The 13871-nt window shown below is 37.4% G+C and overlaps 2 protein-coding genes across 2 annotated transcripts; both read right to left on the reverse strand.

Moving 5' to 3' along the window:
* Positions 1-374: 374 nt before the first annotated feature.
* LOC144997527 (uncharacterized) lies at positions 375-3368 on the reverse strand. The gene is made up of 9 exons (XM_078957425.1): positions 3156-3368; positions 2074-2148; positions 1749-1958; positions 1528-1650; positions 1349-1406; positions 1186-1259; positions 984-1072; positions 806-878; positions 375-718 (listed from the first exon to the last, which is right to left on the reverse strand). Exons 1-8 carry the CDS (start codon positions 3249-3251, stop codon positions 809-811), a joined length of 795 nt encoding a protein of 264 aa, XP_078813551.1. The 5' UTR covers positions 3252-3368; the 3' UTR covers positions 375-718; positions 806-808.
* A 462-nt stretch (positions 3369-3830) lies between these two features.
* LOC145045071 (uncharacterized) lies at positions 3831-5405 on the reverse strand. Its single transcript, XM_078993421.1, has one exon. It carries the CDS (start codon positions 5403-5405, stop codon positions 3831-3833), a length of 1575 nt encoding a protein of 524 aa, XP_078849547.1.
* Between the last annotated feature and the right edge of the window lie 8466 nt (positions 5406-13871).

Genomic DNA, 13871 nt, shown 5'->3' on the forward strand with positions numbered 1-13871 from the left:
AAACTAATTGCTTGAAAGAAACTATTCGCCATCGCCGTTTTGCGTGGGCAAACGGCTAGTAAAAGTTCATTTATTTAAAATGTTGGGTTGGATTTGAAATATCAACCTATCTAAAATAAACAGGTTGAGTTTGATTGAGATTTTCAACACAATTATTAAATGGGTTGAACCCAAACCCAAACCCAACCCCAACCCAGGACGGTGAATAGCCACCTCTAGAATTAAAACTATGTTAGATGATCTTTATCAAAATTACACCTAATTTCATCTTTTATCAGTAATAAGAAGAGATCTTTTAGAACAAATGTTGAGTTCTAATCGTAAGTATTCTAATCTTTTACTAGTAATTGGATCTAGATTATCTTCAAAATTGGTTGATGATATGTTCCGTTGCGTATAAAATTGATTGGGAATATGTTTTACCAATGTAAACCGTTCCGAGGGTGTTAAATGTAATGCTAAAAAGATCAAATGTAAGGGTCAAACTAATTTTTGACATCCTAGCGAGTATGAGGAAGACAAGATATGAAACCCATGAATTCCAATACTAGGTGAGTGTATGTCGATGACATGGTACAAAGCTTCTAGAAGAGACTTGGATCTTGTATCAGAAGATAATTCTATAATGCCACGTCATTTGTCTTTCTTTGTAAAGAATGCTACACTCCATGTTCCGGATATATTGAATGGTGCCATATATATAATCCACGACCATGACCTATACATCAAAAAGTAGAGGGGTAAAAATATAATAACCTAATAAGCAAATATTTAATTACACTCTTGTTTATGTCTCAAAAGTTACCAATTAAGAAGGCTTTTTCTTTAGACTCTGTTTTGAGATGCGCCTTAGAATCTGTGTGCCCTTTCTCATTTCTCTGCAACATCATATTATAATTGTATTATTATATATAGACTATCTATAGTGTGTAATAAATAATAAATACCAAACAGAAGAAATATATGTGAAGTGATGTGAGCACCTTTGGTACAGATATACAATGAGATAGAAAATTGGGAGCAACATCAAAATCAATATCGATATAGCAAAGTAAAAGATGTTGGTATGCTTCTGCAAACAAAACATATATAAGTCATCATCATTTCACATTTATATCAACAAGTCATAATAAAACTCATTTCACACATTAAAAGAAAAAAAAAAAAAAAGTGAATCTTCTTTACCTTGCCTCCTCTAGAAAAGGGCTTAATGCGGCCTGAACAAGTATGTGCATCACAAAATTGGCGTAAAAATAGTTCTGCAAACAGTTGGAATTCGAAAATTCTCCTTCAATGTTATGATTTATATAAACTTTATAATTTATAATTTATAAACATCAAATTTTACCATGAAGTCGGCCTGCTGATGGACCCTGATGTACAGGAAAACAGCTGTCTGCAAGACTCTGCAATTAAATAAAATATTATTTTAAAATATAAAACTTTGTAACAATTTTGAATATATATATATATATATATATATATATATATATATATATATATATATGTAATATGATAGCAGATAACCTCGCATAAGTGGCGATTTCTTGCTGCAGCTGCAGGATTGCACTTTGATTTAGGAACAACAGAATTTATTACATGATCACAGTGCAATGCACCACATAATTCTGCCAAGCAATTGCCCTCACTCTGAAATTTAAAGAATATATATTATATTTAAAACTTCCATAAAACAATATTATTATATATAAAAATAAAAATGGTGAAATTGATTTGATTGCACATACAACATTTAGAAGATTGTAGTGTCTGTTGTCAAAATGTTGATCAAGAAATTTCTCTGCTCGGAAGCTTTTCTTACAGTATCCACAACGCCATTCATTTACATCCACATGAATCTTGTGATCTTCTTGATCTCTAAATATGTCATTTCCAGGATGAAGCTTACACTTACGTGACATTTGGTAATTCTCTTGTTCAACAAATGGAATCAAATACTGCATGATTTAAACGACATTTGTTTAGGGTTTGATGCATAATAATTGGTGCTTAAAACTGTGACTATTGAACATGAATGATGAATATCAATTGCTAATAGAGTAATAGTAATACCTCCTCAATAATATTGTATGCAGCTCTACTTCTTTCTCTGGAACAATGAACTTCTTGAGCATGTTCTTCTGAACTCTAGTGCAAAAGCAATTGTTAGAAAATATATGGCAGTAGTATTCACGACTTGTCTCAAACAAGAGAAAGAAACAAGTATCCATCATCCTACTGACGGATTTTATCCTTCCACTGAAAAGATAATAACTTTAACTTGTAAAAATTTAAGAGAGAGAAAAATCTTTTTGTTTCCTCCTTCCTTCAATTCAGGCGCAATAAGTCTTCCACACTTTTAAAGGTGAACATGGGCATTTGCAAACCTTCATTGCGACAATCAATTGCTCATCAATTTTGAATAATATTGTTTGATTTGATATTTCATCAGAAGTTAAACCCTTCCCCGAGGTGGTTTTTTCTTGGCAAAAATCGAACAAAAGTTCCGTCTCCAGCCTTCTTTTTACATGTCGGATTAGTAACGCCGCTGGAAGAGGACGATGATCCATTCCCATTTGTTGAGTCAATTTAATGACAATATATTCAAGTTTAACAGAAATCAGACATCACAGAGATGGATTCAAGTCGAGAGTGGGATAGAAGGAGCAGCGCCGAAGGAAACAAAAAGGATATTTCTCTCGTGCATCGTTTGGAAACAAGAAGAAATGAAGAATGATATTTCCTTATTCAGGGGTATAATTGTCAATGTATTATTTTTCAGTGGAAGGATAAAACCCTTCCAGTGGAAAAATCAAGACCCTTTCTCACCAAACTTGTTGGAGGTATGATTTCTTTTCTTTCTATCATATTCATAGATACCAAGAATCAACACCATAATCTTGAAGGTGCCCAAAGTTCATAAATTTCAAATAGTTATCACCAGAACAATATAATCCACAAACTCTCATGTCATTAAGTCTCTGTAATTGGTTTTTAACCGAACATAACCCTAATTGATCAGGTTGATACCTATCTTGATATTTCTAATTCTAATGAGGCAAATGACTCGTAAAATATCTACAAAAACTAAACAAATCAGTTACTAATTCCGACATTACAGATCCATGAAACACAAATCAAATTAGTTTACTCACAGCGTCGGAAGAAGCGTAAATGGTCGAAACCAAGCAACCAATCAATAGAAAACAACACAACTGCAAAGAAGACATCTTCCTTCTGTTTTCCTCCATAACCTAACAATCAAATTCCACAAGCAACGCTTCTGATCTGAATCGATTTCAGTTGATTTAGGGAATCAGCATAAAGAAAGAGACTGCGCTCTTCGTTTAGTGTAGTTTATATTGTGAATACTTATATGTAGATCTGACGAGGAGTTGTGTCGAGTTGGTGCGACCAATGATATCGCAAGCCACTTAGAAACTGCCAATGGAAGATTGACACGTAGGATCTTAAAGCATGGTTCGATTGTCTGCGGTGAAGTTTGAGATGAACGGCTATGATTCGTGGATTCTCAATTCACCCGTTGACTGTGTCACCGTTCAACACAGGTCATTTTATTGGCAACACCTCCTTCGTTCTGTTGACAATTTTATTCATTACCTATATTTTGTGTACATACCAAAATTTTGTTAAAATCATCTGTCACATTATAATTCTGATTATCAACTTTTATTTTTTTATTATTAATCTGTAAATTTAATGTATACTTTTTACTTTCAACATATTAGATTGATTTTTTTAATTGTTATCATATTTATAAAAGTTATGAAAAACAAAAACATAATTGATGTAAACTATTTTTTTCATAACTAATTCATTACGATTCTATAGCAAAATTGGTCATCAAATTCAACACGATGGTCTGCCTTACATAGTTGACCAACACTGATGAGATTGTGTTTAAGGCCTTCTATATAATCAATCTTTTGAATAGAGAAGTTTCCCATAGTAAGAACACCATAACCTCGAATTATCCCATTCGTATTGTTCCCGAATGTGACATTTTCACCGTTGCTAATTGGCCTGAAATCTCGAAGATATTCTAACCTTCCTGTCATGTGCAAGGAGCAGACACTGTCGATTAACCATTCTTCTTTAAGTTCCTCCTTGCACAAGGCTTGTTCGATGATGCTTAGTGTTCCATCTTTTGTCATGTAGCAGTAGTTCTTTTCCAGCTTTGTAGACTCATCATCATCAACAGTTGTTAGCATGCAGATTTTGCATTTTCCTTTGATATTGCTGATGGCTTCTTCTTCATCTCCGGATGAACAAACCTGATGGTCTCTTTTAACATGGGCCACGTATTCCCTAGCATTTTCCTTTTCCTCCAATTCTTGAGCCATTCTAAGGTAGAATGCTCTGTCTTTCACCACATTTGCATTGTAATCTTTTGCAAAATGATTCTTTTTGTTGCACTTGTGACATATCACAACATCACTTTTGTCTTCTGAGGGAGTATCGGAGTTAGTGGCTTGAATGGACTGCGATGCCTCCTTCGGTTGAGTATTTTGAGATTGCGGTGGTGGGTGATAATTTTTGGGATAACGAGAGTGATTATTTTGTGGGTTGAAGTTACGGTTGAATGGAGGTTTGTTGAATTGTTGATTTTTACGAAAAGAAGGTGGCAGCCAGTTGAACTGTTGACTAACAAGAGCAATAGCCTTCTGAAATTCTTCTTCATCATCATACCCTGAGTCGGCTTCGTATGACTGCGGTGGAGTGTTATATGAGGGATAGTAGGATTTATTATGTGGGGCTTGTGCTATAAGTGCAAGTGGTCCTCCGAAATCAGCATAGTCTTTGAGTACGGTGGATTCTTGTGCTTGTAGTTCCCTGTAGAGCTTGTAGAGAGACACATAATGAATCTTTCTATCTCCTTGAACTCTCATCTTAGCAGTAGTCCAATGTCTTCCCAAACCGTTGAGAAATTGAAGGTTTGTTTCATGGTTACTGTGGATGGTGCCAGCATTCGATAACTTGGTGACTATCAGATTGAACCTTTTAAAAGAGTCTTCTAAACTTTCGCATGTACGAACTTTGAAGTTGTTGAATTCATTGAGTGCAGTTGTGAGCTTCTTATCTTGAGCTTGTTCTGAGCCTGCGTACAAATTCTTGAGAACTTCCCAGATCTCTTTTGCTGATTTGTAATTTATGATGATGTTGAAGTTGTCAGGAGCAACTCCAAAAGATATTTCATAAAAAGCAACAACATCATTTTCCATTTTATCGAGATCATCTTTGGTGGGACGGTTCAAGACTGGTTGTCCTCCTCCTAGTTTGGCTGTGGCACCATCAGTTTGAACTGGTGTAAGAACAGGGACATGTGGTCCTTCTTCTACGGACCACCATCCCTCTCTACCGAGTATCCTTAAGTATCTTTCCATTCTCTGAGACCAATGATGATATTCATTTACCACCAATATTGGAGATCGATTTCAACCACCAACACTGTTGGAAACATTCAGAGATATTGCTTGTGCCATTTTTCCTTGTTTTTTTTTTGTTATTTTTTAAGAAATGAGCTTCAGTGGTATAGAAGGCCCTTTGAAAATCAGATTTTTGTTTTTCAAAAAGCAACCACTATGGCTCTGATACCAATTGTTGAGAGAAAAACTTGAGACACACTTGAACAAACGTTAGAACAAGTCTTGCGGAATAGTTTATCTCAAAGGATCATAAAGCTCAACAATAATAATAAGTTAGAGTTAGATAATTAGAAAGTTAGTTATGGAAATGTAAAGAAATATAAATGACAGCAGGTGATATATCAAGTAGACACATAAGTTGATTCATAACATGGAATGCATTCAGACCAAGTTAGTGAGTGAGATCAAGCTTAGTGATAAAGTCACGAATGACTTGCTCTGAGGAGAAGTAATAATCAGTTATGTTCTAGAGAACTTTGAGAGTAAGAAGAGTAAGAAGAGATCCATAATTGAGAGATGTAATTGATAGTCTTGAAGGTTGTTCAGATCTTATAACTGAGAAAGAATGAGCTCTATATATAGAGACTCAAGAATTACACTGGATCAAATCTCTAAGAGTAGCCATGCAAGGCATACTGGACAATAGAGAGTATTACAGAAAAGTAGATAAAGTTAAGCTAAGTAAAGAATAAGTAAGATTGCGGTTTGATGATGACTTCGGATGAGGTTGCTGAGGAGGGTTTGACTGCGGATCCTTGAGGGCTGCGGTAGACGAAGTTTAAGAGGGTCACTTCCATGATTCAACAATTTCCCCCTAAGTGACCTCTTTAACTTTTCTTCACTTATCAAGTTTTAGGAACTTGATCAGAATCCACCAAAACTTTTTGATATTTTCCAACCAGGTGATCCTTCTTAATATCTCGAACTTGACTTCGGCAGTCGTGTGTTTTGATTTTTCTACTGCGGTTCAAAAGATTTCAAGTTGCTTCCTTGTAAGACGATTCATGGAGGTCATGGGAATGAAGTATTTGATCTTATCGACCTTCCTTTTGAAAATGACTCCAAGTTCAGGGAAGTTTGTTGCACCTAGGGATTTCTCTTGATAATCTTCGGTAGGAATCGGTGCAGGATCCAGTAGAGGTAGATTAAACTTCTTTGCCAGAACCGGGTGAACTTGTGCATCAATTTTGGCGAAGTAGCAGAGAGTTTCCTTCAGAAATGTGTTTGCCCTTTCAAGTGCTATTTTCATATTTGGATACTTCTCGCATTTGTTTTGGAACACCTTTGCTATTAGAAAGACTTCTTCTGGATTCATACATGGGAAGTCAGCTTGGGTGCAGACATAGTCCTGATTCCTTCTTGTTAGAGTGTATTGAATGAAGTCAGCTTTCATGAATTTCCGGGGCTTGAAGTTCTTGATTGCGGATGGTCTGTCATTAGACCAGATTTTCTCTATGGAAGAGACATGTTTGGCATGGAATCGATCGAGTCTCTCGAATTCCATGGGCAGTCTTTTGTGATCCGGTAGGCTACTGTCAAAGGGCTCCAATACAGTGAAGTAGTTGGCATTTGGAGAGATTGGAACATCCCAGTAACCATCTGAGGGAGGTTCAACATAGGTAAGGTAAGGTTTGTAGTCATCATATAGTAGTCTGTGGTGGGGGTTAATCCAAGAATTGATCAAGGATTCATGCAAGTGATGTCTAAACTGTTTTCTCTCAGGATGAGTTCAACAAATTTGGCTGCTTTCCAATCTTCTTTCTTCTGTTTCGTTGTGGGAGAGTCGTTGGAGTGTTCGGATGACATATTGGATGCTATATTCTTGAAGTGAGGAGGAGTCTCAGTTCGTTCATTAGAAGGAACGATTTTCTAGGTGGAGGAGACTGATGGCTTGGACTCTTGTGAGGAGATGGTTGCAGTGACGGTTGCGGTGAAGGAATTTTCTCTGTTATGATGGGGGGGGGGGGCTTCTATGATGAGGAATGTTGTTTGAGTGATGGTCTTCTTCACTTCCCCCTCTTGAGGAATTCAGACCTAGAGCTTCCTCAAGCCATTGTTTGAGACCATCGACCTTGGCACACACCTCCTGAAATTGAGCTTTAAGAACATCAGCCAATTGTTGATCGACTGGGATGAAGGTGTATAAAAAAAGTCAATGAATCTCCTTTGTGAGTTGTAGATTTTTAGGGCCATTAAAATTAGACGATAAGGATCGTTGAAGTTTGTTGATGGTTGAATGAAGGACTGAGATAGTGGAATCATATGTAGTGTGAGTCTCAGCTATCAGTTTCTGTGAGAGAGTGGACTGGTCCGTAATGGCTGTTGTAAATTTTCCTTGATTGCGGATACCTCATAGATGAGGCGCTCCGCATCAGCCATGAATTGCTTGTGATCAGCTTGGCAACTTGTATCCACGGATCGGATTCCCATTTCAACTTTTAGAGATATTCTCTCAGCAGCCAGTCTTTCACAGGTTTCCAGTCTTTCAATTCTTTCAATTAAGGATTGTTGTATTGGATGGTCTTCAGATTGCGGTTGAGTGGACTTGACCGCAACAAGAATTTGATCTACTTTGGACTGTAGACTCAAAAATTCTTTTCTAGACACAACCTTCTTCTTCTTCTTTTTCTCCTTGGTCTTGGAGGTTGAGTGCTGAGAACCACTCGATTCCTCTTCCTCATCAAACATCATCAGATCATCATCGGAAGGGTTAGGCTGATTTACCTCATTCAGATCATAATCATCAAATCCGAAGGTTGGAGCGGAGCTAACTTCTATTGCAGTTCCTTTGTATTGAGAATCTCTAGCAGTTGGAGTTGGAGCTGGAGGGAGTTTAGACGTACCTTCACCACCATGAGTGGACTGAGCCGTGCGGATCGTATTGGCGATTTCGTCCATGAAATCTTGTACTTTCAAAATGGTGGATACGGTATGGGCATTATTGATTGCATCCGCCCAGTATTTGGCTACAGATTGAATCTCCAGTTGTTTCTGTTGTAGCTGCTTTGTTTGACGAGCCTTTCTTGCTTGAAATGCCATACGGAAAGCGGCATATTTCTTTTCTTCGGCTTTATTGGTTGGTTGATACTTACTCCATGAGTCATTAAGATCGATGTCGTCAATTCCTTGGAATCGCACCGAGGTGTCCCTCGAGTTCACGGATCCTTGCACATTTGTGATCATCATGCCTAAACCACCTGTAACAGATGTAAGCAGAGTAGGATTTCCTGAGCTTCCTCGGTCTCCTTGACCCGTGGTCAAGTCTGGCCTCGGCTCAGTTCTGGGAAGGGCTGAAGAATTGCCCTGCAGTTGGGAAGGTGTTTGAAGTGTTTGGGTTACAGACAAAAGGATGGATTTCAACTCCTCAGGGGAAAAGAAATGTAGATGGGAAGCCCTGGAGACCTTAGGGCGGGAACCAGTTCCATCCCCTTGGGAGTGAGCAAGGGGTGAGTCTCCATGTTGCGGTGAAATAGACACACTTTCTGTGTTTGAGTGGTATTCGATAGTGGTATTGGATAGTTGTGCGGCCACCCCAAGGACTACTGGAGCCTTTTAAGAGGTTGCAGCATCAGTCCGATCACGCATTTGGTCTGTGGGATTGGTTTTTCTTTTCTTGAGGATCGAGATGGGTTGATCATCCTCATCAGAATCACTCATAGAGGAAGAGTGAGATTGATGTTCATTTGGTTCGTCATTTTGTTGGCACAGTTTAGATGATTTTTCTTTTCTTTGAAGGGTCAACTTGCTTGGGAGCATCCTTTTTCTTAGGAGTTCCATGTTTCTTGGTGTTGCAGGGACCTTGATGAGCTGAGGCTAACTGCTTACATCGTTATGATAAAGACAAGTTTGATAGGGTGGTAGAGGATGGGACTGTGATACTACCAGGGACAGTGAGTGCGGATGTGGTTTGTAGAGGCGGGGTAGAAAGGTATGGGGCAATACCTTCCGTACCCTCTATATGGTCTGAAATATTAGCAGTTCCAAGACCAAGAGTAGAGAGAATGTGGATTGGTAGCCGTATGATAGGTCCAAAAGCAGATTGATCAATAGAGGGATTGTACCTTTTGAGATCTTTAGTGATGAAGATATCGATGTCGTTGCCCATGTTAAGTCCTGCATCCGCATGAAGATCTGAGATGCATAGAGACCAGAACCTGGAAAAAGTGAGTTCGGCAGGGTTCTCTCTTGGACGTTCTTTGGGAATGTACTGCAAGAAGTCATCCCATAGGATGACCGTAGTTGACATCGTGGCATGTGAAAATACTCCACACCAACTCTAGGAGCTTGAGACCCATATTATCAGTGCCTCCGGTTCTGCCAGACAGGTTGCGGATCACGAAGTGGCAAACAAATTGCCATATCGCAGGCATCTGATTTTTCTTGAATTCGCCTATGCCTTTGATCTTCTTTTGGTAACCCATTTGATAGAGTGCAGATGAATTAGTAGGTTGATGGTAGTGAGGAACTTTTCCTTAGTCAGAATGACCAAAGAATCGTTTACCAAGTTCAGATGCACCTCTTGAAGATTTTCGAGGGGTCGATACGTTGAGAAGGCACATTTGAAAAGAGTTGAAAGAGGAACCACATCTGTGAATGAATCGAAGGGAACAAACAATGGATTATTGGTCAGAAACTTGATCATCAACTTGATCGGATCATTATGGGAGGAATGCTCTTCGAACACAGCCCTAAAATTGCTTGAAGCAATCGTTGGCATTTGGTGCCTTGAAGCAGAGTCTGAACCAGTAGGGTTTGCTGATCCAGATGCCTTGGAGTGTTTCTTGGAGATGCTTGATTTCACCATTTTTGTAGTTGAAAAAAGTTTGCAAGAACTTGAGTTCTCTCTCAACTATCATCAAACTTTCACCAAGATCTTGAAAGAAAGTAAGCATTCCTTCCATTGTTAATTGATTCATTGCTATATCTAGCAATGATCCATGATTTCATCCATGAAACATCTTCAAAACTCAAGAACATCAAGAGTATACGGCCATACACTCTATATATGGCCGTACACCCTTGTTAAGTCCATAACCTAAGGCCTTAAACACTTGCTAGTCACTTTTTACCCCTTAGAACTCTTGAACCCTTGAACCCCTTTGAATCAAGACCCAAAAATGCATCCATCCTGGAGAGTGTACGGCTGTACACACTTGGTGTGGCCGTACATACCTCAAAAACTTCCAAAATGATAGCTTTGTTCAACCTCTTGCTGTGTAATGGTCACCCTAGCTTCCCCATGGATCAAACACCTTTCATTTTACATGTTCTCCATGAGTGTACAACCGTACACTCCATGGCCGTACACCCCTTGGCCGTACACTTCATATTGTGGCCCTAAACCCCCTTTGATCAATCACATGTGATTGTAACACTTAGTCCAAGTGTTTCCTAATCCTGAAGGGTGTTTCCTTGCATGTTAGTTGTTTAAAACACTAATTTCATGCCTATATATGTGTATATGTGTGTGTGTGTGTATATATATATATATATATATGTGTGTGTGTGTGTATATGCCATTATATGTATGTGTGTGTGTGTATATATATATATGCCATTATATGTCATTTAGGACTCATTTGTGTGTCGAGAATTCATTCGTGGAACTTCTCATCCTTACATGAATCTGCAGTTGAATCTCCCACATAAGGTGAGTTCATACCACTATAATCAATCTTTTAAATGTTTTTAAATGCTTTTAGGGCGGGTAGGGCGGGGGGGGGGGGGGGGGTACAAGTTGAACACATGATAATTGTGTAAATGTTATTTGTGATGACTATCATATTCAAAGGATTTCTTATGCTTATAAGTGATAAAAACCATTTCAAAAAAAACTCTTTTAGAGTTATGTTACTTTATGTTTATAAAACACCGTTTTTAAAGTACAATCATAACTCAGTAGACAAATGAGTCTTTTATTCAAGTCAGTATCAGTTCAAGTAAACATACTAGTAAACTATTATAGGTATAGTTTAGGGGTTCAATACATACTATAAAGAGAAACAAGGAGGAACATACCTTACACTAGAACAGAAGGAACATACTATAATAAGAACAAGATAACATTAAATGTGAGACTACTTCACGACTTAACAATTTATTTGTTAAGTCGCGTTTTGTAACCAAAATCTCCTGGAGGGAGAGCGTTATTAGTATGGTTACAACCACGTCGCATTTTTGACCTTAATAATACGAATTGGTTTTAAGGTAGTCAGTACATTAGTAGTCACTTTAAAATATTACTGTATACTTTCATTATTACAATAGACATACAGTATAGTCGAGTCTTAGTAAATTCAATTAGAAAGGGGCCTATAATGCTAACTTTATGATTCCTTAGTGCATACATCAGGGATATATATTAATCGGGCCTGATAGACAGTAAAGTGTATGTTTTCCGCTTCATTTCTTGTTCCTTGTTTGGTTGTGGGCTTAGAGTAGATGCACCCAATCTACTATCTATCCATTCTTAGTTATATATATCCCGTATACACCAAGTAAACATAAGGGATACCAAGTGTGGGTTAGGTCATAGTATACAAATTCAATACACTGATTTCTAGTACAAAAACATACTTTTTAGATAGAACATGTAGTAGACTAAACTAGAAACTTATCAGTAAAAGGGTTTAATCCATTTTATTAAATCAATATAACTTAAAGGACCTTTAGTGGTTAATTCCAGAATACCTTAGTTTATACATCAGAGTTATATATAATTAATATCTGATAGGCAGTTGGATGTGTGATTTCCGCCTTACTTCCTATTCCTTGTTTGGTTGTGGGCTTAGGGCAGATTCACACAATTAACTATCCGTTCGATAGTAGATTATATATAACTAGTATAAACTAAATGATTATAGAAGGAACTATTGTGGTTACTATTTTTACTAAAAGAAATAAGGGGTTTCCTTAAAGAATGTTTTCATCAAATATAAAGGAACTATTACAGTTAACTCCATGAGTACCAAGTGAATACTCCCGGGTTATATAAAACGAAGACCTAACAAACAATGGGATGTGTGACTTCCGCCTCATTTCTTGTTACTTGTTTGGTTGTGGGCTTAGGGCAGATTCACACAACCGATTGTTTGTTTACTCTAGGTTTTATATAACTTGTATCCATTTAGTACTCATAGAAAGGATTGTAAAGTCATTTTTACTTATATTTCATCATATCAGAAGATATAGGATCTTCTGGAGGAACACACGAACTTTTCTAAAAGAAGTTACAACTTACTTTACATCACTAAAATCTTATGAACTCACCAGCTTAAATGTTGATCTACTCTTTCAAAATAACTTGTATTCTCAGGAAACTAGTACACAGGTACGCACTCTGGGATTGAGAAGATGAAGTATAGTAGCTTCATGTATTGTTTTGTTATTTACTTTTGGATTCAATCTTTTGAAAATCACTAGTTGTAAACACTTTAATATTAATACAATGGTTGTTTGTTACTATGATTGCTATGATATGTGGGGAGTTGATGGCGACCCAGCCTCAGGATGAACGCTAATAGAGTTAGGTGGACTATCACTATGCTAAAGGCCAAAGTGCAGACCAGATATATGATGTAGGTAAAAAGGGCAAACCAGTTTGTGTTAAAGGCCAAGGGAAAACCAGCATTATGCTGAAGGCCATTATGTGTATGCATTATATATGTATTGTGGTATAGGGTATTTTGGGAAACTCACTAAGCTTCCTATTTATCTAGTTGTTTACGAATATTTTTCAGGTGCTTCATTAACTTGTAAGAAGGGCAAGGTTCGATTGTACACATGCGTATTTCTAAACATGTTTCCGCATAATGTAATTACACTCTGATATATTTTAATAAATAAAAATGAAAATTTTGGGTTGAAAATCGAGATGTTGACTTAAAGACCGTGTAAAATGCATAACTCTCTCATCTGATGTCTTTTTTCGACTGTCTTTAAATTGTTGGAATCCTATTAACGATATCTTCAACTCTCATTTAGATTGTTTCGACTAACAATTAACGGATCTAAAATTCAATTTTTGTGTCCGCACTACTGCGCTGAAACTTAGAAAAATCAAAACTTCTTTATACGAAGTCAAATTTAGGCGTTCTTTATATGCACGCCCTCGGTTTTACGATTACTATGAACTTCTTTTAGATTACTTAGGCTAATAAGCAACCCGTCAAAAAATTTCTTTTTACGAAATGCGTTGTCGTATCGGGTCGAATGCGAAACTTCAAACGATCATAACTCTTTCGTTATAAGTCGGATTGCAACCGGTACTTGATCTGGGAGGCTATAACATTGGGTCCATTCGTTCACTCTGGAACCAACAGAACCATTAAGACACAGAAAGAGTACAATTAACTCTTGACCGATGCGAAGGATGTCCCTAAAGATGAGAAGCACAAACTAACTAGCAACATAAAAGGTATGAGG

Source organism: Lactuca saligna, chromosome 5 (assembly GCF_052625555.1).
Source record: "Lactuca saligna cultivar CGN05327 chromosome 5, ASM5262555v1, whole genome shotgun sequence".
Lineage (NCBI taxonomy): Eukaryota > Viridiplantae > Streptophyta > Magnoliopsida > Asterales > Asteraceae > Lactuca > Lactuca saligna.